Source organism: Chelonia mydas, chromosome 15 (genome assembly GCF_015237465.2).
Source record: "Chelonia mydas isolate rCheMyd1 chromosome 15, rCheMyd1.pri.v2, whole genome shotgun sequence".
NCBI lineage: Eukaryota > Metazoa > Chordata > Testudines > Cheloniidae > Chelonia > Chelonia mydas.
In genome coordinates, this window is record NC_057856.1 from 1,286,809 (window position 1) to 1,313,276 (window position 26,468).

At 52.5% G+C, this 26,468-nt stretch overlaps 1 protein-coding gene across 7 annotated transcripts; it reads left to right on the plus strand.

Moving 5' to 3' along the window:
* Positions 1-26,468, plus strand: ZMAT5 (zinc finger matrin-type 5). Of its 7 annotated transcripts, none has more exons than XM_037878487.2 (8): positions 81-218; positions 1,090-1,261; positions 3,587-3,634; positions 6,154-6,315; positions 7,827-7,889; positions 9,391-9,471; positions 20,209-20,311; positions 26,190-26,468. In XM_037878487.2, exons 4-8 carry the CDS (start codon positions 6,189-6,191, stop codon positions 26,317-26,319), a joined length of 504 nt encoding a protein of 167 aa, XP_037734415.1. In that variant the 5' UTR covers positions 81-218; positions 1,090-1,261; positions 3,587-3,634; positions 6,154-6,188; the 3' UTR covers positions 26,320-26,468. The 7 variants fall into 7 exon arrangements, 6 of the variants coding, with proteins under 6 accessions (XP_037734416.1, XP_037734415.1, XP_037734417.1 ...); XR_006286075.1 differs by lacking the exon at positions 81-218 and adding an exon at positions 25,277-25,441 and having other exon boundaries at positions 880-1,261; positions 26,190-26,254; XM_037878488.2 differs by lacking the exon at positions 1,090-1,261 and having other exon boundaries at positions 1-94.

Consider the following 26,468-nt stretch of genomic DNA (forward strand, 5'->3'; position numbering starts at 1 on the left):
GCGCGCTGGTGGCGGTAAAAAACGACGAGCCCCAGCAGGCCGCGCGGGTGCGCGCTCAGGGCGGCGCCGGAGCTCGGGCTGGGTCCGTGTGCGGGTGAGCGGCCGGGGGGCGGGTCAGGGCAGCAGGCCTCGGGGAGCGCGTCGGCTCCGGGCCCATCGCAGGGCGGCCTGGCTGGAGGCCTGTCCCCTCCACGCCCCCTCGAGCTCTGCCCCCCCAGGTGGGCCCCCCTCGAGCTCTGCCCCCCCCCAGTGGGACCCCCCTCGAGCTCTGCGCCCCCAGGTGGGACCCCCCTCGAGCTCTGCCCTCCCCAGTGGGCCGCCGCCCCCTCGAGCTCTGCGCCCCCCCAGGTGCCCCCCCAGGTGGGACCCCCCTCGAGCTCTGCCCCCCCCAGCCGGCCGCCCCCTCGAGCTCTGCGCCCCCAGGTGCCCCCCCAGCGGGCCGCCCCCCCCCAGGTGGGCCCCCCTTGAGCTCTGCGCCCCCAGGTGCCCCCCCAGGTGGGCCCCCCCATGAGCTCTGCCCTCCCCAGCAGGCTGCCGCCCCCTCGAGCTCTGGGCCCCCCCATGTGCCCCCCCCCAGCAGGCGAGCGGGCCCAATGCACCCTTACCGCCCCCTCGAGCTCTGCGCCCCCAGGTGGCCCCCCCCAGCAGGCTGCCCCCCCCCGGTGGGCCCCCTCGAGCTCTGCGCCCCCAGGTGGCCCCCCCCCAGCAGGCTGCCCCCCCCAGGTGGGCCCCCCTCGAGCTCTGCACCCCCAGGTGGCCCCCCCCAGCAGGCCGCCCCCCCAGGTGGGCCCCCTCGAGCTCTGCACCCCCAGGTGGCCCCCCGCAGCAGGCCGCCCCCCCCAGGTGGGCCCCCCTCGAGCTCTGTGCCCCCAGGCGGGCCCCCTCCCCCGGCGGGCGGGCCCGATGCACTGTCAAGGCCAGCGCACGACGGCGCGCATCCGGCTGGGGCTCTCGCGGCCCCGTGCCGGGCTGGCGTGAAGGGCTGTGTGAGTAGCGGTGGGTCAGGCCCAGCGACCGCACAGAGGGAAGGTGGACATGCTGGGGATTTGAATACGTTTAACACAAAACAGGTCTTTATAATGTTAGCAGGACCTAAAGTACCTCTTACATGGGGAGGAGTAATGAAACCTGCAGCCAAACAAAGAACGGCCTCTGGGTTTAGCGGCTTCAGTGTGTAGGGCTCGGCTTGCGACAGTGGGGGCTTGAGGCTATTTTGGAAGTGTTGGGTGCCCACAACTGCAACTGGATGTCGATGGAAGCTGTAAGTATGTACAGCATCTCTGACAGGGCCAAGCTGTCTTGAATTGGGCAGCCCAGATTGCACCCGAGATCAGTAATACTGACATTTTCAGCACAAGTTTATATAGACCATCTGCATATTGTGTTTTACACAACACAACAGGCATTCTTGGTGATCGTCATACCGACAGAAAGAGTCTTGAATTCTACATGAAACAGCACCACAGATCATGACACTGGATTGCGATGGGTGATGAGCAGAGCTGAGAGAAATCTGTGAGGAAAGAACATTGGCTTCTGGAAATAGACGCCTAGGGTTAGAAGGGACCACAGGGGAGGCGTGTTAGATTTCATATATTGTGGGTGTGTGTGTGCACACTTATGCAGCTGTTTTTTATCGATCACACGTGAAAGTAAGAGTTGTTATCGTTCGAGAGCAGAGACTTCTGGTAGAAGGCCCAGGAAAAACGTTAATTTTGCGGCCTGGTGCTGCGTCTACTTTAAATCATTGGAAGTTCTGCCATTTACTTCAGTGATTGCACGAGGAGGGTGAAGTTGCTTAGAATACATTTTATTGGAGGAGTTCCAGTTCCCATTTGCCCTCTGCTTATTTATATCAGAATGGTTCATTTTAAAAAGGGGAGCAGTTACACATTACCCCCATCAATTCAAACCTCAGCAGGACAGAGGTAAATCTGGGTTTAGAAGTGGGTGGGGGAGGGGTATCTGGGGCTACGTTCAAGCAAACTCAAAGGAAGAGGGGAAAATTCCCTTTAAAACCTCCCCCTCTCTCCCAGGGTTTCTATTTAATGAGTATTTAAATTGAATTTTAAAATGAATCTTAAAAACTGACATTTTTTCTGTGTTTCAGTCGTGTCAGCAACCTAGAAATGGAGTCCTGGCTGCAGAGCCATTTGCTTTCCTTGATCTTGTGCATAGTTTCTGCTGAGATCAGTGGAGGTTTCTTGTGTGGACCAAGGCCTCTGTCCGTGTCAGAGACACGGAGAAAAGCTGGAACGTTGCCCAAGAGGTTTGGACACCCAGTTCCCATTAATTATCATGGGAATTAGGTGTACCTGTCTATTCGATGGCTTTGAAAACTTGGCCACGATTTTTCAGTGGTACCTGCTGAGCATCACTTCTGTTAAGGCAATTTTCCTAATAAACCTATAAGCTATTCTCACTTGGCTGGATTTTGATCACAGTTATGCTGGTGTGACTCCTGACTAAATCCATTGAAATTGGTGGAGTTATTCTGGATTTGCACTGGTGTAAGTGAGATCAGAATCTGTCCTCTTTTCAGCGTGGAGAGATGCTGGCAGACTCCACTGGTTTCACTTGTTACTATAGAGATCTGAACATATTTAAATTGGCAGCTGGGTCTCATAGGCTTGATACTTGGCTTTAATTGACTTCATGTCTGCCTAGATACCCTACCCAAGGTGGCTGAAATGGCCCTGAGCCTGATTATGAGGAAGCAGGAAATTGAGAGAGAGGCCCAGAAGCAATTTTCAGAGTCCAGCACAAAAAAATCCGTTACACCCAGATAAAAACAAATCAGACACATGTTCTCTTCTGCATCTCCTTCCCCCTCCTTGGATTGCATGCACCTGTAAATGAAATCAGTGAAACTCCCCTTAGAGAGGAAGGGTGTGAGATTATGCAATGTACCTTGGATCTTTTCAACCACCCAGCACATGTGGGTATGCCAATCGCTGCACTCATTGGATTGTGCTGTTGCTTTTTGAAAAAGTTGCTCTGAAAAGATTTTAAACTAGAACAATATTATTTTAAAATGGGGTTAAGGCAGATGGACCTCTGCACCCGTATAGGCTCCTTGATGTTGGTGTGGTGGCTCCACAGAGATCTAGGGGTCCACTTTGCATGGATCCAATTGCAAATATTACATTAAAGGAGAAAAGCCAGGTTAAAAAATATTAAGCAGAATTAATATTAATTATTACAATTATTAATAACAACCAAGATTATTAAAACTGAGAGAATTCTTTCTATTTGTACTTTTAACCAGTAATGCTGTTTATTTTGTATTTATGCTTCATTCAGTAGGGAGAGTGGAAATAGCTTAGTCAATATCACTTTTAGTTCTAGTCATTTTCACTTTGATTCCCAGGCACTAGGCCTGTGCTGAAGAGTCTGGATTGCAGCACTACAGAGGATTGTTAAAATCCAAACAAATAACTGTTGTAATTGAAATTTTATGAAGAAGATGAAAATATTTATTGATCTTGCTCCTTGTAAAAAACATTTTGTCGTGTCCCCTCTCCCCCATTATTATCGAGTATCCGGTAACCCTCTAATAGGTCTTTATTACATTTTTTCCCCATAGTTTGACTTGATACAAGAATTCAGGAGCCAGTACCGCAAGGGATGTAAGGTTTGTAGAAAGTAGCATTTGCTGAAATTTATAAAAGTTCTCACTCTTTGCTGCTGCTGTTTATTTTGGGAATTAGTTTCTGCAGTTATGGGGCCAGAATGATGAAAAATGCAAATAAAGAAAAGTAAAGATTTAAATTAATTTTCCCAGGGTCAGATGCTTTAATGTTTTCTGGACATAAAATTTGCACTGAACTCCATGGATATTTTGTGTGTGGATCCATTGCAGAAATCAAGCTCATTTTCCCTGATCTGAGATCTGGTTTTGAGCAAATTGGAGTAAAAATAGAGTTCAGAAGCAGGGGGTGGAATCTAGAGTTTGGGTGAATGTCAGCTGCTGGCATATCTCCTGGAATCAGATGTCCGAGGGCTCTGAACACAGAAACTTAAAAACAACAATAAAATCCTTGAGTGACCCTTTATGTGGTGGAAAGCTGAAAGAACTTTCCCCTACAGATCCCAAAAGCTGTCTGGCTGCTGAGATATGCCTAGTGCCAGATTCCACAGTTGGCTACAAAAGTTTGTATTGCGTTAGGTAGAAGAGGGTGACAAATGGTAGGTAAACGGGGATTAACTGAAGATGGGTTGTGTCTTCCAGGACTGCAGAGCAGAGCTTCAGGCTTCACCCCTGCAGAGCTTAAGAGCTCACCAGGGTTGCACCTCATGGCCATCCAAGCCATGGTAGCACTTTACTAGCAAGGGCTAGACTTAGCCATCATTCTGGTTGGTTTCCCAGTAGGGTAATCAGAACCTGAGAGAGAGACACAGACAACCCCATCTGGCTTATTCTTATCCTTGTATTTTACCATCCATCATGTACCTAGAGAACAAAGAGTGATGCATAAAGAGGCATTTATATTCAGTGCATCTGATCCTCTTGCCTCGAGGTGGGGGTTTATTAGAGTGTGATTCCTCCAGTCCCTTGTATCTGTGCAGTGGCTGGCACAGGCATTGAAGAATCTTTCACTGGGAGTGAATGAAACAGACAGGGTTCCTTTCTCAGGCTCTGAGAGGCCGATAGATTGACTTTGTAGCAGTGATTTGTTTTGCCCTTGAGGTGCTCCTGTGGCTGGCTGACATGAAGGCTTGGCAGGATCTGTTCTAGCGCCAATGCCCAGCCTTCCCTCAAAGGGATCACCTGTTGATGGCATTGTTCCTGCTGACTCTGGAAAACCTTCTGGGGGCTCTGGTCCTGGCCATCTTTGGTTTTTAAGTCTTTATTTCTTGTGCTAATTTCTGTGCCTCGCTTTTCAGAGACTTGGTTGCCAACGTTTCTGAAGCTGTGTAGGCATTTTCAGAGTCTATCTACCGAGCTGTCCATTTTAGGCATTTGTAAGGTGTCCATCGTGTTCCAAGAGAGGCAGTGTACAGCTGCTACTCGTTGAGATCCTGTACTGCGCTTCCAGCAGGCACAGTGCAGCGGGAGACGGGGTACAGGTGGTGTAAGCCATCTTTGCACCATCGGAATTTTGGCCTGCTCTGGGGGCTGATGTGGCCCCAGCATAAATTAGAGCAGTCAATTCCTGTTATAATTTTTAGATCTTGCCAATGGACCATAGCATAACATCCCTATAGTGTTCAGTGCTACGGAGACTCATTTGACATGCCCCTGCCCTCCACCAGCCTTTTCCCCGTGCCAAGGCATGTGAGGGAGAGGGGCTGGGCAGCGTCACGTTATATGTGGTAGTTCAGTGCAGTGTCTGTGCCAGGGAAATTCTCTCCCAGCAGGCTAGGGGTTTTATATGATCCTTATTTGCTTCCAGGACAACTGCACAGGAGGTGCAGTGGAAGGGAGAATCCGTCTTGCTTCAACTTGAAGGTCTAGGAATGAAATCATTTGGGGGGATAAATTTGGTCTGGAAGGAGGAGAAAAGAATGGGGAGAGACTAATCCTGCATGTTGTAAGGCAGCATTAAACTCTAGCTAGATCAGCACTGGACTAGGCAGTGCCAGCACGGGCTAATTCCTGGGATCATTCCAGCTCCCCAGGGGTAACCGCTTCACCACACAGGGGCTGCTGGGCAGCTTGTGGAGGTTCTCTGGCATTGCTACTTGGACGATCTGGACTCCTCACAGCAGAGAATCCTAAGGGTAGGAGCAGTGCTGTGAGGAGGCAGTTCAGTGCCCAGTGTGAGCAAGCATGTTTGCTTGCCCTGCTCTTTTTTTTTCATTATTTTTCTGCCCCTGCAGATTTGCACCTTGGCGGTTGCCCCGCTCACCCTGCCCTGGTTACAGCCCTGGGAAGGAGGTGTGTTTAGCCAGCCTCCCACTGCTTAGGGAGTAAGAGACCATGGAAGGAAGCCTCCCATGCAGCAGTGCTGAGCATTATCCACTAGGCCACTAGACTCAGAGCTGCCATGTCTTGCATGCATTAGTTTAAATTAGCCTGTCTCACCCCTTCCTCTCTGTCCCTCTCAAGTGTACGCCTCCAGCGGGTACACATCCTTGCCCTTTGGGAGCAGTAGCTGTAAGGAAATGAACACTGCACAGCACTGACATCTGCCTGATGCTGTTTTCCAGGCAGCACTGACCCTGCTCCGCCCAGTGGAGGATAAATGGGGAAGAGGTATTTCTGTGACTACTGCGACCGATCCTTTCAAGACAATCTGCACAACAGGAAGAAGCACCTGAACGGGGTACAGCACCTGAGGGCCAAGAAGGCCTGGTATGACCTGTTCCGAGGTGGGTCCTGCCAGCCGAGTCGAACCTTCTCCCAGGAGGGTGGTCATGGGAGGTGGTCAGTAAATAGGGCTGGATCAGCATCAGTAATCTGTGTCCAGCATCATTCAGTGTGTCACAGGACGCCTCCCAGACTTGGTGGTATGACTGGCAAATTATTTCTGAGGCAGCAGTATCACACTGGGAAGAATCCTGGGTGTCCAGTGAGATTTGAAATGAGATGGAAAGAACCAGGAAGTCTTCTCCAGATAGTAGAAGTGCAAAGGGGAGGGCTCTTGCACCAACAGTGGTGAGGCTGAGAGAGGAGGCATGTGCTGGATGAGGGGTGTAGAGAGAGAGTGCTGGAGTTAGGTGGTTTGTGAAACCCCAGAGGGCTACTGTGAACTGAATTGGGAGCTGGGGGTGGCAGGGATGTGTGATGGGGAGAAAAGGTGCTGATTTGTGTGTATGGGGGTTCCGCGGCCATGCGGGAGGGTGAAACTGAGGGTTTGGACAGAAGAGGCAGACGCGGGTATGTAGTTGTGGTGGAAGATGCAGCTGCAGCCCCAGAGATGCCCTTGTGCCTTGGGGAAATCACACGGCCTTTGCTGGGGCTCCCATGGGCCAGGAGTTAGAGACTGCCTCAGTCGGATAAATCACCCTTGTTGCTGGGTCAGGCACAGCATGGCGCTGATGGGCTTGGGCTGGGCAGGAAGTTTGCCTAGTTCGGTTTGGGTTGTGGAAGTTTAGATGACTATTGCTGAGCTTGGAAGGTCCACCGGGGTCCTGCCAGGGCAAGCTACCAAATAGCCTTACCGCTGTGTTCGTTGCCAGGCCTATCTCCTGCTGCTGTCCCAGTGACCCACCCCAATCCTGATTTACAGGGGTCACCTTCCTTTTGGCTATCAAGGACTCCTATCTCCAGACTGAATATAGCCCGGGCAATAGTAGCTACAGTTTACATTGAAATCTGAGGGAGTTGCCTCGACCAGGGCTCAGCTTGGCTCTCCAGGCTCATTCACTGCTAGGGGTTTCCAGGGCACAACCTCAATAGTCATTAAGGGCCACTTTTCCCGTGGTGTGCCCTGGATGTCCAGCATGAAGTGCTGGGGGCCCAGCTTCCAGAACTGCTGCGCATCCCCCATTACCACCAGTTTGAACCAGAGTCTGTCTCTGTCCCATGAGCTTTACAGACTATCTTTGCTCTGGCCTCATGCTTGATTTTCTGCTGTGTATCTGGGGAGGAAGCGTGTAGCAGAAAGAAAACAAGATCTTCCAAAGCCAGTGAGATGCAAGGGAGGAGCCTGCAGACAAGGAACGTATTAGTCATCAGTTGTCTTATAATGAGCTTTCCATGGCTGTTGCTCACGGCGCTCATGTGAAAGGGCTGCTCGCCGGGCAGCTGATGTGCGTGTGATTCTGGTGGGCTGCAGGTCCTTATGCAAGATGACCTTTCACCAGGTGGTTGATGTGCATGGTTTTCGGGTGAGATGGCTCTACTCATTCCCATCTCTCTCATTCCTTTCCTTCCCCAGATGCTGCTGCTGTCTTGCTGGAGGAGCAGAGCAAGAAGCCCTGCAGGAAGTTTCTGCAAACAGGTTAGGTTTTTGCATGGTGTCTTTCCATACAGTGATAACTAGGGTGTGCTAGCTCAAAAAATCTCTCTGCTAGCCAGGTCAGTGCTGCTCTAGGTTGGCCGGGAAGTTGTGCCTAACAGAGTATGGCGTGGAGCAGCGGGGTGTGCCTGTGTGGACCCCCATGTGCACACGCATGTAAAAAGTTTTACTCCTGACGGCATTCTGTGGCAAAAAATTAAAAATTCTATGCACAGTATTTTAAAATTCTCCAAATTTTATTTGTCAAATAAGTGTGGAGGCTCCAGCATGGCATTGGGGAGCACAAGCCACTGGCTGCACCGAGGTAGGAGATCACTCTGCAGCTCCCACCAGGATGCAGACTCAGCCATGAGGCTACACCTAACCCTAACCCAGTGAAAGGACCAGGCCGGCCCCAGAAACATCCCAGGGCCCTGCTCCTCTGTGCCAGGTGCACCAGGTGTAGGCAGGCAGGCTCAGCAAGGCCAGGATTCAAGTGTGGAGGGGATTAGTGTGGGGGGATCTAGGTGTGGGTTGAGAGGGCTCTGTGTAGGGCAATCTGGATGTGGACAGCTCAGTGCGGGATCCAGGTGCAGAGGGGATCTGGATGCTCAGGGGTTTGTTGGGGGGTTCTGGGTGTAACAGTAATGGGACTCTGCAAGGGGGTCCAGGTGAAGGTGGTTGGAGCTTAGCAGGGGTGGGGGAGGGGCTAGAGCTCAGCAGTGCCATCTGGGTGTGGTGGGGGGTCCAGATGCTAGGGGTGTGGGGCTCAGTGAGGTTGGGGATCCAGGTGCAGCTGGTTGGGGATAAGTGGGGTGGAGATCCGGGTGACTCGTTGGGATGGTCCAAGTGCAGAGGGAGTGGGGCTCGGCAGGGGGGTTCTGGATGGGAGTGAGGCTCGGCAGAAAGGTCTGAGTATGAGGGGGTCTGGATGCATGAGGGTTTGGCAGCTGGAGGAGCAGCTCCCCGTACAGTGATCCCTTCCCCTGCAGCTGAGGAGCAATGGGCCCAGGGTGGGGGGGAGTTTGCAGACCTTCCTGCAGCCTGGAGAGAAATCTGGGGATGGGTCTGACTCGGACCTGGGATGCTGTGTAGGGGAAGAGGAGGTCCCATCCTCCCCAGGCCAGCCAGACAAGCAGCTGACCCTGGTGCAGGGTAGGAGCCACCAGCAGGGTCTTCCCCAGTCCTGCTCCCTGCCCCACAGTGATTTACCTCTCTGCCGGCTGCGCTGGGCACCCAAAGCATACTGCTCGGGCGGGTTGCATGACCACTCTTGTGGCTTCCCTTTGCTTCCCTGTCAGAAAGTCAATTTTCTGCGGAGAAGCAAAGAAATCAGTGGGGGACGTTAATTCTGCGCATGCGCAGTGGTGCAGAATTCCCCCAGGAGTAAAAAAAAGGGAAGGCTGGAGGCTGTTTGTGCAGATGCATGGGGGAGACGTTGCCTGTTCCTATGCTATTTGGAGTGAGCCCTGCTCTAACTGCCTGCATTTGGGTCTTGTTCCAGGGCAGTGTGACTTTGGGTTCAACTGCAGATTCTCTCACATGACTGAGGAGGATCTGGAGAAGCTGAACGCACAGGTACAAGGTGAATATTGGGAGAAGGGAAGATGGAACAAGAAACTGCCAAGTGATTTGTGAGAAGGACCGTGAGCCCTGGCTTTAGAGTGTTGCTGGGGCACAAGGGGGCACAGAGGAGCAATTGTGCAATGACAGCCTGTGGGACTGGGCAGCTGCATGGAATGATCAGTGCAGACCTGTGCTGCCGGCCCCCCCCAGCCCCTCCTCACCATCCGAGCCTGTAACATTACTGGCGATGGGGCCACTTCGTATATGGATTCTTTCCCTGATTTCCTGGCACAGGGAGAGACCTGTGTGTGTTACTGTTCAGAGCTATCGCCCAGTAATGGGCATGGGAAGGTGGCTTTCTGGGCCATGTGGGTTCTCTGCAGCTTGGCTGGGAGAGGGCTTTGTTAGCCAGCTATATGAGTTGTCACCAGCAGGGGGCACCAGTGCATCACATCCCCCCAAACTCTCAAACTTTTGTGGTTCTCCCCGGTCCCTCCCCACAATTAAAGGGAAACTGCTCCTCCAAACCCCGGGAAAGATTGGCCTAGGGTTAGCTGGCTCCTCTATGGAGCATGCACAGGGACCTGGATTTAGGGTTTCTGCTTCTGGGGGAGTGGAGTTTGGGATGGGGTAGGGGACTAGAAAGAAGATGCTGGGGGGCTGCTCCCATTGGCCAGTCTTGGGGGGAGGCCATGGCTTTTCCATACTGTGATCCCAGATGATCCCCATCCCATCTAGCCCTGAAGAGAGGGAGGGCGGCTGCAACCGCTACTGAGGATCATGACCTCCCCTGGCTAAGAACCCGAGGGTCAAGCATTGTTGACTTCCTCCAAGCCAATCACTTGCCCAGGCTTCCAGGAGAGGTCGAATATCGCATTGATAACAGTCCAGCAGGGAACGGCCTCAAGTTGGCAAGCGGGGGGCTGCTAATTAGGGGGGGATTCTTGGGACCCCTGGGCTTTGCTCTAGATTTGAAAGAGTGGGAGGGAGAGGCCTGGCTGTGGCTGAGTCAGGCTGCATATACCCAAGGCTTCTCTATGAATCATTGGCAGTCAGTAAAAATCCCTCCACAGGAGCCATGTGGGGGATGGAGAGAGCCAGCCACGGTTGCTACCCCCCTCCCCACCCCCCCCACCCCCTAAAAAAAGCAATGCCCATCTCGCCTCCTTTTCTCTCTGCTCCTGCATCTCTGGGCGGTCGGGAAGTCAGTTCATGTGAAAGAACCTGTAAAACTCCAGCCATTTAAGGTTATTTATAGCAGCAGGGAAAGCAACCGCCATGGGTGGTGGGTGCCATAGGCTGGGGGAGGCTGTGCCTCCCCAAACAGCCAGACATGGCCCTGCCCAGCTCTGCCCCCAGGCCCGGCCCTCTTCCCCCCTCCCCCCCACTTCCCGCTCCGCATGTGAAGGCGGCAGCTCCAGTCCCCCTGTGCGGTGGCCCTCCCGGCGCTCCAGGGCTGAGGGGGCTAGCCTGGGCCTGGCGGCTGCGGGGTAGCGGGGCTCTGGGCTCCAGCAGGGGTGTGTGGAAGGGGTGGGGCTGGGGGCTAGCCTCCCCCAGCCAGCGGTTCATGCACTGCCCATGGCAACAGCTGTCCTGAGTGGAGCCACAGCGGGGAGGGCAGGATCTGGCAGGGCTGAGTGCCAAGTACATTTGTTGTTGATTATTGATTGGATGAAAGTGGGGAATTGAATTGACCGGCTAGGGGGACTCCTTGGAACCCTTGCCCCTGGCTTTACAAACCTAATCCTTGAATTAAAGTGATTCCACTGCAAGGAGCGAGCAGCATAGATGGCTAGAGACAGGCAGGGCTCTTATCTAGACTTGGCAGCATTTGGAGGAGTGCTGTATAAATGCCTGGCTTCAGGGCTATGCTCCCCTTGCTCCTGGGAGCAGTTTGTCATGTCAGTGGAAATCCTCTTGTGAGTAAAGGCTGGCCATGTGAGCTGGTTTGTGCTGTGATGAGAGACCCAGGGTGGTTTAATCTGACAAGGGCTGACAGGGAATCTCTGGAGATGGTTTTTAAGGCTGTGAATGAAGGGCACAGTGGAAGAGAGGTGGGATCTGGTTGGAGAGCACAGCTGCATGGCATGCAGTCAGCCAGCAGGATTCACAGGCTTGGGACATCGGGGTCAGATACTGTAGCTGGGCTTGGAAAATGGAGCCAGATGTCGGGAGAGTTTCAGAGACAGGGTAAAGTGGTGTTAATGCTAGGGGTCAGGTGGGAACAGACTCCAGTTAACCAAGTGTATCAGCCATGTGGAGTAGTCAGCAGTGCCTTTCAGGAGTGCGGAGGCCAGGCCAGGATTTAGGACGGCCCTGCATGGCGGCACTAGGTAGCACAAGGCTGTGTTTGTCAGGAAGCTAGAGAGTTCCATAGGGTCTGTGTATCTGTCCCAGTAAAGAATTCCCTTTACATCCATTTTAAAGAACAGCATGGCCAGCAGGCCCCAGTGCCCAAATCAAAGGACGCCAAGCGCCCTGATTTGTTTGGGCGCAAAGTTTATTCTTCGGGGGGACTTCAGCTCAGAATCGCTAATCAGCAGGCACTCCTGAGTCATTACAATTTTAACTCCTGGAACTCCATGCTGAAGTTTAAGGAGTTAGTATCTCCTGAGTCCAGAGAGGAGTTTGGGGCTTTGGTGGATGAGGGCAAAACAGTGGCATGGACCTCGCTGCAGGCCTCCGCTGCATGTACTTTTTGTCCTCAGGGATCCAGATGAGGCATATCTCCTGGCTGCAAGCCTCCGGCCTGCCACCGGAGCTTCAGCAAACACTGCGGGACCTCCCCTTTGCTGGAGAGGGCCTGTTCTCGGAAAAGACCGACTCAAGGCTCTATAGCCTTAAGGATTCAAGGGCGACAATGAAGTCCCTGGGCATGCACACATTGGCTACCCAGAGGAAACCCTTCAAACCCCAGCAGCCACAACAACCTTCCAATCATCCTCCTTGGCCAAGGCAGGACTTCTGTAGGAGGCAGGGACATAATGGCAGGAGGAAGCCCTCCAACCCCCCCGTCTGGGCAAGGCCAGGGCCTGTCCAAGCCTTCTTTGGGCTCAAAACAGGCTTTTTGAAGGGATGCCTGAGGACGGTGTACCGGACCTCGTTCAGGATCCTACCCCACTTTTCTTGAATTGTTTATCCCATTTCCACCGTGCTTGGTTTCAGATAACCAGGGACCGCTGGGTCCTCCGCATGGTGGAAATGGGATATTCTCTCCAGTTTTATTCCTCCCAGCCCTCCTTCCCCATCCCTCTTCAGGGACCCTTCTCACGAGCAGCTCCTTATTCAGGAGGTGCAGATGCTCCTCGCCATGGAGGCGATCGAGGAGGTCCCGAGGGAGCTAAGAGGCAGGGGGTTTTACTCCTGATACTTCCTAATCCCCAAGGCAAATGGGGGGCTTCGGCCCATTCTGGACCTGCGCGGACTCAGCAAGTTCATGGTAAAGTTGAAGTTCCACATGGTCTCCTAGGGCACCATTATACCTTCCCTGGATCCTGGAGACTGGTACGCCGCCCTCGACATGAAGGACTCGTATTTCATCCGGCGCACAGACACTTCCTCCGCTTTGCGGTCAACTGCGAACACTATCAGTTCATGGCCCTCCCCTTTGGTCTCTCTACGGCCCCCTGAGTGTTCACCAAATGTATGTGTGTCGGTCGTGGTGGCCTTCCTTCGTCAATGGTGGATGCAGGTATACCTTTACCTCGACAACTGGCTTATCCGGGGACGCGCCAGAGAACAGGTGCAGTCCCATCTCTGCTTGGTCATGGGCTCATTTCTTTGGTTGGGCCTTCTCCTCAACGTGGCAAAGTCGACCCTGGAACTGACCCAGAGAATAGAATTCATCGGGGTGGTTCTGGACTCCATGCAGGCGTGAGCCCTCCTGCCAGACGCTTGTTTCCAGGCTATAGTGGGCCTCGTCCGGAGCCTTCAGAGCTTCCCAACCTCGTCGGCAAGAAGTTGCCTGAGTCTTCTCGGCCACATGGCTTCCTGCACATACGTGACCAGGCACGCCAGACTTCGACTCCACCTGTTACAAGCCGTTCCTTCTCCCTCTGTCAGGAGGCCATTTGACTGTGGGAATTCTGCATAGCCCACTCCATTCACCTGGTGGTGTCCTTTCTACCCGGGGTCTAGAACACGCTGGCAGACCACCTGAGCAGGTCCTTCTGCTCCTACCTGTGATCACTTCAACCAGATGTCTTCCACCCCATCTTCTGAAGGTGGGGGTTTCCCCAGGTCCACCCGTTTCCCTCCCGCAGTAATCGGAAATGCCTGGTGTTCTGCTCCTTCCAAAGCCGCGACCCGGGCTCTCTCACAGATGCCTTCCTACTCCTGTGGACGAGTCGACTATTTTACGCCTTTCCCCCATTCCCCCTTGTGCACAGGGTCCTGCTCAAAGTGCAGAGGGACATGGTGTGAGTGATTCTGGTGGCTCCGGCGTGGCCCAGTCAGCATTGGTACACTGTGCTGTTAGAGCTCTCTGTGGACACTCCAGTCCCATTGCCGCCTCTTCCCAGCCTGATTACTCCAGGTCCCGGTCGCCTCTGCCATCCTGACCTGCAATCTCTCCACCTCACAGCATGGATGCTGCATGCCTAAACCCTTCAGAGCTTCTCTGTTAGGAGAGTGTACAGCAAGTACTGATGGGCAGCAGGAAGGCCTCCACTCGGGCCACATATATGGCTGAGTGGAAGCGGTTTTCATGCTGGTGCGCTCAGCGCAACACGCCTCCCCACCCCCAGGCACCTGTGCCTCTCATTTTAGAGTATTTCATGGACCTAAAACAGCAGGGCCTGGTGGCATCGTCTGTCAGGGTTCACCTTGCAGCCATCTCGGCTTTTCACCCGGGTGCAAATGGCCAATCTGTCTTCGCCAATTCCATGGTTGGTAGGTTTCTCCAGGGCCTGGACCATCTCTATCCCCAGGTTCAACAGCCAGTTCTCACATCAGACCTTAACCTGGTCCTCTCCAGACTCACGGGGCCTCCGTCTGAGCTGCTGGCCACCTGCTCCCTCCTCTATGTCTCCTGGAACATGGCTTTCCGTGTCGCTATCACGTTGGTGCGGCATCTCCGAGCTCAGAGTCTTTACCTCAGAACCGCCTTACACGATCTTCCATAAAGATAAGGTGCAGCTTCGGCCTCACCCAGCTTTTCTTCCCAAGGTGCTGTCAGCCTTCCATATCAGCCAGGACATTTTTCTCCCAGTTTTGTACCCAAAACCGCACACCAGTTGCCAGGAGCAGTGGCTACAATCCCTCGATGTCCGTAAGGCCCTTGCCTTCTACATTGAGCGCACAAAGCCGTTCAGGAAGACGACCCAGCGGGTCTCTTCATGGATCACGTCCTGCATCCGCTGTTGCTCTGATCTGGCTGGTGTTCCAACCCCACCCCTCACTGCTCTCTCCACAAGGGCCCAGGCCTCGTCGGCAGCTTTCCTGGCCCAGGTGCCGATCCAGGAGATCTACAGAGCCGCTGCTTGGTCCTCAGTGTGCACTTTTGCTTGGCACTATGCCATCATCTGGCACGCCAGAGACAATGTGGCATTTCATAGAGCGGTCCTGCAACCCACGGTACTTCACTCCGACCCCACAGCCTAGGTAAGGCTTGGGAGTCACCTAATTGGAATCGATATGAGCAAGCACTCAAAGAGGAAAAGACGGTTACTCACCTTTCAGAGTAACAGCCGTGTTAGTCTGTATTCGTAAAAAGAAAAGGAGTACTTGTGGCACCTTAGAGACTAACCAGTTTATTTGAGCATGAGCTTTCGTGAGCTACAGCTCACTTCATCGGATGCATAGCATATCATGGAAACTGCAGAAGACATTATATACACACAGAGACCATGGGGTGGGAGGAAGTTTTGTTTCATGGTCTCTATATACATAATGTCTTCTGCAGTTTCCATGATATGCTATGCATCCGATGAAGTGAGCTGTAGCTCACGAAAGCTCATGCTCAAATAAACTGGTTAGTCTCTAAGGTGCCACAAGTACTCCTTTTCTTTTTACTCACCTTTGTAACTGTTGTTCTTCGAGATGTGTTGCTCATATCCATTCCAAACCCGCCCTCCTTCCCCTCTGTCGGAGTAGCCGGCAAGAAGGAACTGAGGAGGCGCTGGGTCGGCTGGGGTATATATCCAGTGCCATGAAGGTGCCACTCCAGGGGGCTCCACAGCCAACCCACCGGGTGTTGCTAGGGTAAAAATTCTCCGACGGCTCTGCACGCGGCACGCACACACCTAATTGGAATGGATATGAGCAACACATCTCGAAGAATAACAGTTACAAAGGTGAGTAACCATTTTTTATGGAAAAAGAAAAGGAGGACTTGTGGCACCTAACAAATCTATTTGAGCATAAGCTTTCGTGAGCTACAGCTCACTTCATTGGATGCATTCAGTGGAAAATACAGTCTCTCCACTGTATTTTCCACTGAATGCATCCGATAGCTCAAATAAATTTGTTAGTCTCTAAGGTGCCACAAGTCCTCCTTTTCTTTTTGCGAATACAGACTAACACGGCTGTTACTCTGAAACATGTCATTTTTTCTGGCTTATCTCTCTTTGTAACAGATGCTGATGTCAGACGTTGAGAAAACCCAGCTTGACTCTCTGATTCCAGATGAGCTTTGCAACACTGTCACTGTGCGAGTCAAAAGCTGATAGCTAGATCTATTCCTCCCCTTTCCCCAACTGAACAAACCTGATCTGGAAGCCACATGGAGAGAGAAGCTAAATCTGGAATCCCCTCATAGCGTCGTTAGAGAGGCACTTTTCTCACTACAGCCACTCTTTAATTGGTTGTCGTTAGGCTCTTAACCGAACCCCCCAGTCTTGCTGTCATTGCCGCTGTCCACTTGGCTGTGTGCTTGGTACATGCATTTTTATCACTGAGGCAGATGGGCTCAGAACCTTGCCTCTCAAGCTTAAACTGTAGATTCTGGCAAATCCACCTCAATTCTTGGGAGCATCCCAAATGCACTGGCACCTAGGATTGTCCCAGGCAACACGGGATTGGGGAGGGGAAGGCTGCACAGGAAAGTTGGTTTAGAGGCTTGGATTTGACAGGTGTGCAGAGAGAAGGACAGAGCTAAATGTGTCTGATCCCTGCTGCCTGAGAATCAGAGCACCTTGGTGCAGACACTCATGCTGTTGAACATGTAGCTAGCTGGATGTTTTAATGTGAACACCAGGGGCCAGAGTCTCATCTCACTTAAACCAGTGGAGATCTGGAGTAGCCAATGAGTTAGTCTGGATTATTGTGGGGTAACGGAGAACAGACTCTTGCTCGTGGGTCTGCGGAGTCTCCCTGCTCCCATTCTGACTCAGCAGAGCTGAAGTCATGGAGATGCTTTGGGGCAGTTTATTCCATGAGTGCCACCTGCTGGCTGAATAGTAGAGCAGCTTTGACAGAGGCCACTCTCCTGGCTGCTCTGAAAAGCATTGTTGAATAGAAGAAGTGGGGTAGAAAGGCAATCCCAGCACAAGGCAGATGCAGGAGAGAAACCTGTCTAAGTACTTCTGTTACCCTCATTACCATGTATCCAAGCACTGCACAATCACAGGTAGATTCATCTAAGTAGGAAGTGTTATACCCATTCTGCAGATGGGGAAACTGAGACCAAAGGACTAGCCCATAAATGTCTGGTGCGTCGTTGGCTGAGCCATGAACTGAACGCAGGGCTCCTGAGTCCCAGTCCAGTGCCCTGTATACTGAACTATCATTCCTACCTCCCCTGTGCACCCCTTCTGATCAAGCCTTTGGTTTGGGACCATTCTGGGTGGCCATTCTAAACAGGGGATCCTTCCTCACTCTCCGGGGAGAACAGCAGAAGAACATTGAATCATAGAATATCAGGGTTGGAAAGGACCTCAGGAGGTCATCTAGTCCAACCCCCTGCTCAAAGCAGGACTGATCCCCAATTAAATCATCCCAGCCAGGGCTTTGTCAAGCTTGACCTTAAAAACCTCAAAGGAAGGAGATTCCACCACCTCCCTAGGTAACGCATTCCAGTGCTTCACCACCCTCCTAGTGAAAAAGTTTTTCCTAATATCCAACCTGAACCTCCCCCACTGCAACTTGAGACTATTACTCCTTGTTCTGTCATCTGCTACCACTGAGAACAGTCTAGATCCATCCTCTTTGGAAGCTGCTTTCAACTACCTGAAAGGGGGTTCCAAAGAGGATGGATCTAGACCGTTCTCAGTGGTAGCAGATATCAAATCCCCCCTCATTCTTCTCTTCCGCAGACTAAACAATCCCAGTTCCCTTAGCCTCTCCTCATAAGTCATGTATTCCAGTCCCCTAATCATTTTTGTTGCCCTCTGCTGGACATTTTCCAATTTTTCCACATCCTTCTTGTAGTGTGGCGCCCAAAACTGGACACAATACTCCAGATGAGGCCTCACCCATGTTGAATAGAGGGGAACGATCATGTCCCTCGATCTGCGGGCCATGTCCCTCAATCTGCGGGCAATGCCCCTACTTATACAGCCCAAAATGCCGTTAGCCTTCTTGGCAACAGTCCACACTGTTGACTCATATCCAGCTTCTCATCCACTGTAACCCCTAGGTCCTTTTCTGCACAAGTGCTGCCGAGCCATTCGGTCCCTAGTCTGTAGCGATGCATGGGATTCTTCCATCCTAAATGCAGGACTCTGCACTTGTCCTTGTTGAACCTCATCAAATTTCTTTTGGCCCAATCCTCCAATTTGTCTAGGTCCCTCTGTATCCTATCCTTACCCTCCAGCGTATCTACCTCTCCTCCCAGTTTAGTATCACCTGCAAACTTGCTGAGGGTTCAGTCCATGCCATCCTCCAGATCATTAATGAAGCTCTCCAGCAAAGATCCTCATCGCTGCATTTAGAGTGACACACAGCCAGTGGGATCAAACCAATCCCCCTTAGCAAAGGCTGCGAGTTCCGGGTATGGGAAATTATCCCTCTCCAGCTGCTCACTGTGTAGCACGTTGTCCTCATTAAATTTCAGCAGGCAGATGAATAATTGCTTGCCACCATTAGGATGGAGCGATTCTTCACTCTGCTGGAGTGATACTAATTTCACACCCTGTCTGGAAATGTATAATGTTTTGCTTAAAAGCATAACGTAGGATGTCTTGATGCTGAGCAGGCATCTTGCGGAAGGGGCCAAGGGGTGGCACAGGCTGTTTTTCTCAGGAAGTTAGAGAGCTCCCAGGGTCTTTCTGTCTGTCCTTTATGTCCATTGTAGCTTAGTCTTGGTGCTTCTGTACCACTACTGGCCACTGCCAGAAAGGCGAGACAGGACTGGATGTTTTTGTTTCCTTTTGTTAATTTCTGAGTCTTTTAAAAAGAAAAGGAGGACTTGTGACACCTTAGAGACGAACAAATTTATCTGAGCATAAGCTTTCGTGAGCTACAGCTCAGCCTGCATTCACACGTTCAGTGGATCTGGATGCATCCGATGAAGTGAGCTGTAGCTCACAAGAGGTTATGCTCAGATAAATTGGTTAGTCTCTAAGGTGCCACAAGTCCTCCTTTTCTTTTTGCGGATACAGACTAACACGGCTGCTACTCTGAAACCTGAATGTTTTAAAGCTGCACTCCCAGTTCCATCAGCTGGAAACTTTAACCTAGGCTGCAGACTCCCGGAGCTGTGAGCATCTAGCAGGTTGTCTCTGCCTTGCCCGCTGTCAGGGTGTGATTGTGTTGTTAATGTCAGCACGGAGGATTAGATCCTGGCCCATGCCATGTCCCCTTCATGCTGTTCTGGGGGCACAAAGCTGCCCTAATGGGGCAACTGGGGATTCCCCCAGTGTGGGGCATTCTCAGAGCCATGCTAGCTGGCTCCGTACTACATGCTCTCTGGGCATAGGGCGCGTGCCACAGGAAAGGGTGTAACTGGATGCCATTGTACTCTGGCAACCTCCAGCTGGCAGAACAGTGCCTAGGGAGCTATTATCAGATGGGGTAAACTAGAGCAATCTTGAGGCTGCTCTTATGCTGGGGCTGAACAGACTCTTGGCAGCCCAAGGGATCAAGAGAGTGCAAAGGTAACAGTCACTTTCACCCCCTCCTCTTGGCTGGCTGAGCAGAGGTTAAGGAAGGTTAGCCATCTTTCTCCACCCCCCCCTCCCCCCCCCCCTTGAAATTGTGCTATGCTTTGAAATATCTGCTGCTGGCCCTGGTCAGAGACCGGCTGCTGGACTAGACTGACCATTGATCCAGCAATCCCTCTGGCTCTGGCCTGCCCCCCCGAGTGTTTGGGATTGTGATGTGTTGAGCAACAAATTCCCCAAGAACTCTGAACCTTTTACACCCCTCAGTTTGCTAACTGCATCAATTGATACAAATGCTCCCATTGCAGCCAGCTAGCAAGGGCTGAGGTGTCTGGTTACTTCCTTGCCAACTGGCTAGACAGGTCCTTGGAAATCTATCAGGGCTGCGGGTCAGCAGAGGCTAAGTGCTGCAGGAGAGGACACTGACACCCTCCCAGATGCGGAGGCTGTCACACTCTCTGAAGAGCTGGGCATGTCAGTCTCCATGGCTGGGCATGTGTCTGCAATGGATGCTCCTGGGTATGCCCCTGGCCATGGCGAAGCCAAGCATCCAGATGCAGGTGGCCAGTGGGGAGGAGGGACCGGATTGTACTGGAGAAACTGTTGACTCCGCTGCAGGGAAAGTGTTGCAGATAATGAGCAGTGGGTTTAATGGAGTGAACGGATTGCCGGGCTGGCGCTGACAGAGCCCTCTCTACCTTCTCTCCCCCAAACAGAGGAAAGGAGATCAAAGGAGGAAGGAGCAGAGGTCCCAGCTGGCACAGTCGAGGACTGGCTGGAGAAGAGAGCAAAGAGGCTGAGTTTTGCTCAGAGCAACAGGTATGTGAGGCTGGCAGTTCCCCCGCCCCAGTCAGAAGATGGTCCCATCCTTCACCCCAGCCTCCTTGAATATTAAAGATCGTGGAGGTTAGTCAGAGCAGAGTCTAAGCTAGTGGACTGAGGGTGGGAGCTGGGAATCAGGAGACCCCGCTGGTGAGTTGCTGTGACCATTTGGGCAAGTCACTTAAAGCCTGGGTTTCAAAGCTATGCACATATGCTTGGTGTATGTCGTACCTACCCGCTTATGCAAAACTGGACTGGCACGCACAGATCGGGGATGTATGCACTTGTAAACTGTGGATGGGTCCCGCTGTTGTGGGGAACTTTCCTGACTTGTACACACTGCCTTGGTGGAATGGGCTAGCAAAAGGATCGGAGTCCTCGCTCCCACTCCCTTTACCCAGGGGTCTGCCTGACCTCAAGGGCTCCCTTTCCACTCTCCTGTATGGCAGAGTCCTCGTAACCCTGACAAGGTTGGGATCAGGATTCCTGGGGCGCTTGACTCCCAATCTTGTGGTCACTTAGGGCATGGGCTAGGGTGTCCCCACTCCAGGGTCCTCTCTGCACTCTGGACACTTCCCTGACCCACTGATCATTACATGTACACCTCTACCCCGATATAACGCAGTCCTCGGGAACCAAAAAATCTTACCGCGTTATAGGTGAAACTGCGTTATATCGAATTTGCTTTGGCCTCGAGCATTTCCGTTTATTAATAGTCACTTCCCGCCCCCTGACTGACCCCTCAGAACCCCTGACCCATCCAACCCCCCCGCTTCTTGTCCCCTGACTACCCCCTCCAGAGACCCCCGCCCCAACCACCCCTCCCAAGATCCCCCCCCCGAGACCCTCTGCCCCTTCTCCAACCCCTCGGCCCCGGCCCGGCACCCTTAACACGCCGCTCAGAGCAGCGTGTCGGAGCCAGATGCGCTGATCTGCCGGAGCGCGCAGCGCTGCTTTACTGCGTTATATCCGAATTCGTGTTCTATCGGGGTAGAGGTGTAGTTCAAGCAAATACAATTTATGAAACAGCAATCAATTTAAATAATAAGGAAAAAATGGGAAAGGCTAAAGATCAGCCCGTCCTGTGGCATGAGGACATCGCAACCAGTGTCGCTGGAATGTCAGGGAAGTTCAGTCTGCCACTCACATATGCCAGGCCTCCCTCCCAGGCCCTGGCTGTGCTGCAGGGATACTGCGGGTCGGACACTCGCTCTGGTGGTGGCCACACACCCTCAGGCTCTAGATGGCAGGACCCTTCTTCCCAGTGTTGGCCCCCACTTTGGGGTTATGATCCCCCTCCAGATCTGGCCTGCAGGGCCTCTTCGCTGGGGCGGGGTCTCTCTGCGCTGGGCCCACTGTCCAGGGTCCCCCTCGCTCTCCCCAGCTGCTCGCCACACCTGGCTCCAGCCCCCTGGGCTGCTTCTCCGGACTCTCTGGCTCTGGTTGCTGCAGCTCTGCTCCCAGCATGGATCTGCTCTCTGGGCTGCTTCTGTGGCTTTTGCTGCTATGGCTCTGCTCCCTGGGCTGCTTCTCTGGTTCGCTCTGGCCGGTGTGGCCCTGCTCTCTCCTTAGCTGGGCTCCATTCTGTTCCAGACAATTCTAGCTCACAAAGAGGACAGGACTCCTGGCCTCCTGATTCCCCCATTAGCCTGCCCGCCTTGTCAATCAGGCTGACCTGGAGCATTGGCCTCTCCTCATTGTTTCTGGGGACTGTCAGTCTCAGGATCCTGATTTCCCATAGACCCTGCCCCTTTCTTTTGGTACCGGGAGCTAGCCAACCAAAAAACCCCACTGAGTTTTAGTAAGGGGCCAACAGTCCCCTTACACACTCATGGCTTTGAAAATCTCAGCCTTGCTCTCTCTCTCTCTGCCTTAGTTTCCATGTCTAATGTGAGCTAGTGATATTTCACTCCCCTTTGCAAAGAGCTTGGAGATCTCTGGCTGGAAAATGCCACTGAAGTGCTGTGTGTCATTAACAACCCGAGTTCTGGGGACAGACTGCTGAGCCCAGCTTGGGGACAGCTTCTCTGCCCTCTGCTTGTCCTCCCTGCACAGCCCCTGCCTTCTGGTTTGCTAGCAGTGGAATGGAACCAGCCTCTCCCAGTGGCATTCTGACAGCCTGGCATTGCCCGTTTTCTTGCTCACCTGACTGTGCCGCAGGCTTAATTGGCTGTTGCTTGGTCAGGTGCCAGATCTCTTTTGTTCTTTTCTGCTTGCTCTTGTCCCTTCCGCATTGGTCTGGGCATGATCTTCCTTGTGGAAGGTTTCTAGGTATGCTGCTTTCCTTTTATCCCATCTGTCCCCTTGGCTGCTCTTAGCCCTTCAGCAGAACCTGCTTGCAATGAATAACTTTGGCACCCATGCAGTGCGGTCGCCCCTTGTGTTTGTCCTGTTCAGAGCTTTGCAGTGCCAGGTGAAATGGCCACGAACTAGTCCCTGTCTCCCTGGTCGTTAGAAGCAGGCAGGGGGCATGGGATGCTGGGTGTTTTGTTTGTTGAGCTCCTCTTTGCTCCAGTAGATGCTGCTGGTGCATCTGCCAGTCGGGAGCTGAATATCATTCATGTAAGAGCTTCACCTTCAGACCAACATGGCAAATGTCTGTTCCTACCAGCGACACTCACCCACACAAACAGCCACAGGATGCTCAGCAGCCCTTGCTATTTTGCTGTCCTGAGCAACTGTGTTCTGTTTTGTCTGGGAAGGAGCCTTCACTTTCCACTCTCAGATTCTTCACAGGGCGTTGACACGCCCAGCTAATGTGTGGGCGGCCGAGAACGTTGGCAACAGGGGCAAGTAGCCCATTTCCCTGTCTTATCCTGGGAAGGGTCTTTCTCTTTCCTCTGCAGTGTGGAGCATGGAGCACTAGCTGGAATCATCTGGGCACATCTCACTTCATCAATTCCCTGCTGTTGCTGGGGCCTTGGGCATTGGTGGCACCTTGGTCTCTCATGTTCTCTGCCTGTGGACTGAAATGCTTTGGTTTAACTGAAGGCATTGGGTTCAGTGTAGGGGTATCTGGGGGAGATGTAATGGCCTGTGCCACACAGGAAGTCAGACTTGATGATCTGGTGGTCCCTTCTGGCCTTAAACTCTATGAAACTCACAGAGAGGTGACCCATTCTCTGAAAGGGTCGGACAGTGCAATGGTGGGTACGTGGAGTTGAAACACACGTGCTCTCCAGCACCTGCTTCATTTAGCTAGTGATTTGTGTGGCTGCTGGTGTCCGTAAAGGCCATCCAGCTCTTTTTAAAATGAGACTAAACTGTAGAGAAAGTGCCTTGGGGAGCAGTCTGCATTGGCAAAGAGATAGGACTAGGGGATCCAGCAGGCTGTTTCCATCTCACCTACCAGGGAGAGCAGCTCGGGGGATGATGGAAAAGCTCTTGGCAGCAGCGTGCTCCTGAGTGGTCTGAGCAGCTCCAGCGTCCCCTGCTGATGTGCCTCAGTCCATGACCTAGGGGTGGGAAAGGGGAGCTGAGCTTCTGTCTCCATTTGCTCTGTGTCCTCTTGGCTGAGGTAACACCATGGGCCTCTGATCCTGCGGGAAATGACTGGAGACCCACCAGCTTGTCTCACATAATCCCCCCAAACAGCCACCCATTTGCTTCTGGCTGGCTTGGCTTTGAAGTGGTGATGATTATACAAGAGGCTCCCATCTGATCCTTATTGCCTGAGCCATGCAGTTCTCTGCCATCCTTTGGACAGGGAGACTGAGGTGGAAGGAAATCCATGAATAATTGTATCTAAGGTACATATATGGCCCCCATCAGCATGTAGTTATCTTCCCAATGCCCCTGTAATATCACCACTGAACAGATGGGAAAAATGAGGCACGGAGAGGCTGAGTGACTTGCCCAAGTTCATACAGAGAATTGAACCCATGTTTCCCAAGTTTTAGGCTGGCACCCTAACCACTGAGCAACCCTTCCTTTCCGGAAGGCCTGCCTCCCACACAGGTCTTGGACCAATAGAACCATTTTGGTTAGGCCGGCGACTTTTTTTTACCAGTATGGTTAGATGGGTACAAGCTCTAGAGTAGATGTGGTTACACTGTGATAAAGGGGTCCTGTACCGCTATAGTTTATTCCCCCTCCTGTATGGGTATAGCTGTACCACTGTGTGCACTCTTACACTGGTGTAACTGTGTCCACACTAGGGGTCATGTGGCATTAGCCACACTGGCCTAGTTAAAGCAGAACAGCTTTTGTGTGGCCTAAATGTAGCAAAAGCAAAGTTACCACCAGACGCTGAAAGCATCTGCAGTGTCATCCAAACTCCAGAATAAGCTCCACCAAGGGGATGTAAACATTAACCCGAATTGTAGGCCTGGAGGAGACCCCCAGAGGTCATCTAGTCCAGTCCCCTGCACTCAGGGCAAGACTAAGTATTATCTAGACCATCCCTGAATGATTGTTCCACTTAGATCGCATGGAAGGCAATGCACTAAACGTTAATAGTCAATTCCAGCACATGGTCTGGGCTCTGACGGGGGCAGGGGAACTGCGATTCTCTGGATAAGCACTATTATGTAAAGGAGCTTGATTACATTCATCCTGGCATAACAATTAAAAAGAGATACATGAGGATCAGAAGTAGAAGCCCCTGAGAATCAGTGAAAGCAGCTGTCAGGACTCATGCTGGAGAACAAATGAGTTGTCCTTCTGCACTGAGGAATTGCTGGAAAGGGGGCAGGTTGCCTGCCAATTGAAGACTTAAAGGGCCAAGCGCATCCCTGTTCCAGAGATAATGGAGTGACACCTCAGCTGGCTTTGGCCCTTGATGTGCAGAATGATTGATTATCCTCTCCAGAGCGCAAGAGGAGTTCAGCTCTGGCCTGGGAGGGGAGTGCTGTGCTTTGGGCAGAGGGGCTGCCTGCTAGTGTTAACTGCAGATCTTCACCCGTTCAGGCTGCAAGTGCAGAGCAAATGCCACCTGCAGTGGTGGTGACTCTCTCTCTCTAGGATGTGCTGGCCCCAAACCCCCACCGTAACAAACAGACCAGCCTGACACCCTCCCGCCCTTCCTGCAGAGCTTTGGGAAGCCAGCTCCCTGGAGTGCTGGAGGCTGGCATGCCTAGGGGGAAGAGTCAAGGCTGGGGCATGTGACTGTATATGAGCTGTATAGCTGTGAGTGGAAGAGTAGGTCATATTAAGTAGCTTAACTTTTCCCATCCTTGCTTGTCTGCAGCATCCTTAACTGATATACAACAGGGAGAGGGGGTGTGAATGTGAATTTCCCAGTGGCTAGATCAGGAAAGGATCTCCCACCCAGCAGTGGGGCCTGTCACAAAGCACCCAGTCGTTTCAGCAGCTCCTCTCTGCTTGCGCAGAGGTCTTTGCACGGGATTATTGTGGCAAAGATGGGGTACAGGTTGGAACTAGGAGAGCAGTAAAGCAGTGTATACAGGGATAAATGCTGCTTTTTCATCCCTTGCTCTTCACTGTAAAATGTCCCAGCTTTGCATTCCTCTGTCTTCCCATTTCCCCACCAGCTCCCTTCCCCAGCAGAACACTTCCCTCTGCCCTCTCTTCTTCCCATGCTGCCTCCTGATCAGAGTCCCAGGGTTTCCCTTGGAAAGGCCTATCAGGGAAGGTTGGAGGGATGTATGGGTAACCTGTAGCCCCTCTGCTTATTTTGTTCACCAGCTGCTGCTGTGTGGCTCAAATCTCCCAAGTGTCAGATTTCTACCAGCTTCCCAGACAGCCCTATGACCCCTAACTCTTCTGGAGGTTCATTTCTTGTGGGGGGGGCAGGACTGGTGGCCATTGAAAAACTAGGCTGATAACTGAGTGTGGGGGGTGGGCAGAGGGAGCACCACCATGACTCATCCTGGCTGGATCTGACCTAATGCTGCTATTTCTTTCTCTCACCCAGTTCCCTGACAGAGAAGACATTGGTTTTTCAGTACCCCCCTGGCTGGCCTCCAATACAGGACCTTCCCCCATCCCTTCAGGCACCGCCCCCTGGAGGATGGCCAGTCTTACCCAACCTCCAGTGGGGATGAAGGCTGCAGGGGGGTGAGATGGAAGAAAGAGGGGTAGATGTGTGGAGTTTTGCCTCATGGAGGGGAGAGGTGGTCTGTTTGCTGTAGGAAATGTTCAGTGTTACTTCATATATTTTTTGTAAATGAATAAAAGTCACTTGACTCAGCAA

Coding starts and splice junctions, on each gene's coding strand:
- ZMAT5 (XM_037878488.2), top strand. CDS start 6,189: ATGGGGAAGAGGTATTTCTGTGACTACTGCGACCGATCCTTTCAAGAC. Junction 9,472..20,208: donor GCTGAACGCACAGGTACAAG/GTGAATATTGGG, acceptor TCCCCCAAACAG/AGGAAAGGAGATCAAAGGAG. Junction 20,312..26,189: donor AGTTTTGCTCAGAGCAACAG/GTATGTGAGGCT, acceptor TCTCTCACCCAG/TTCCCTGACAGAGAAGACAT.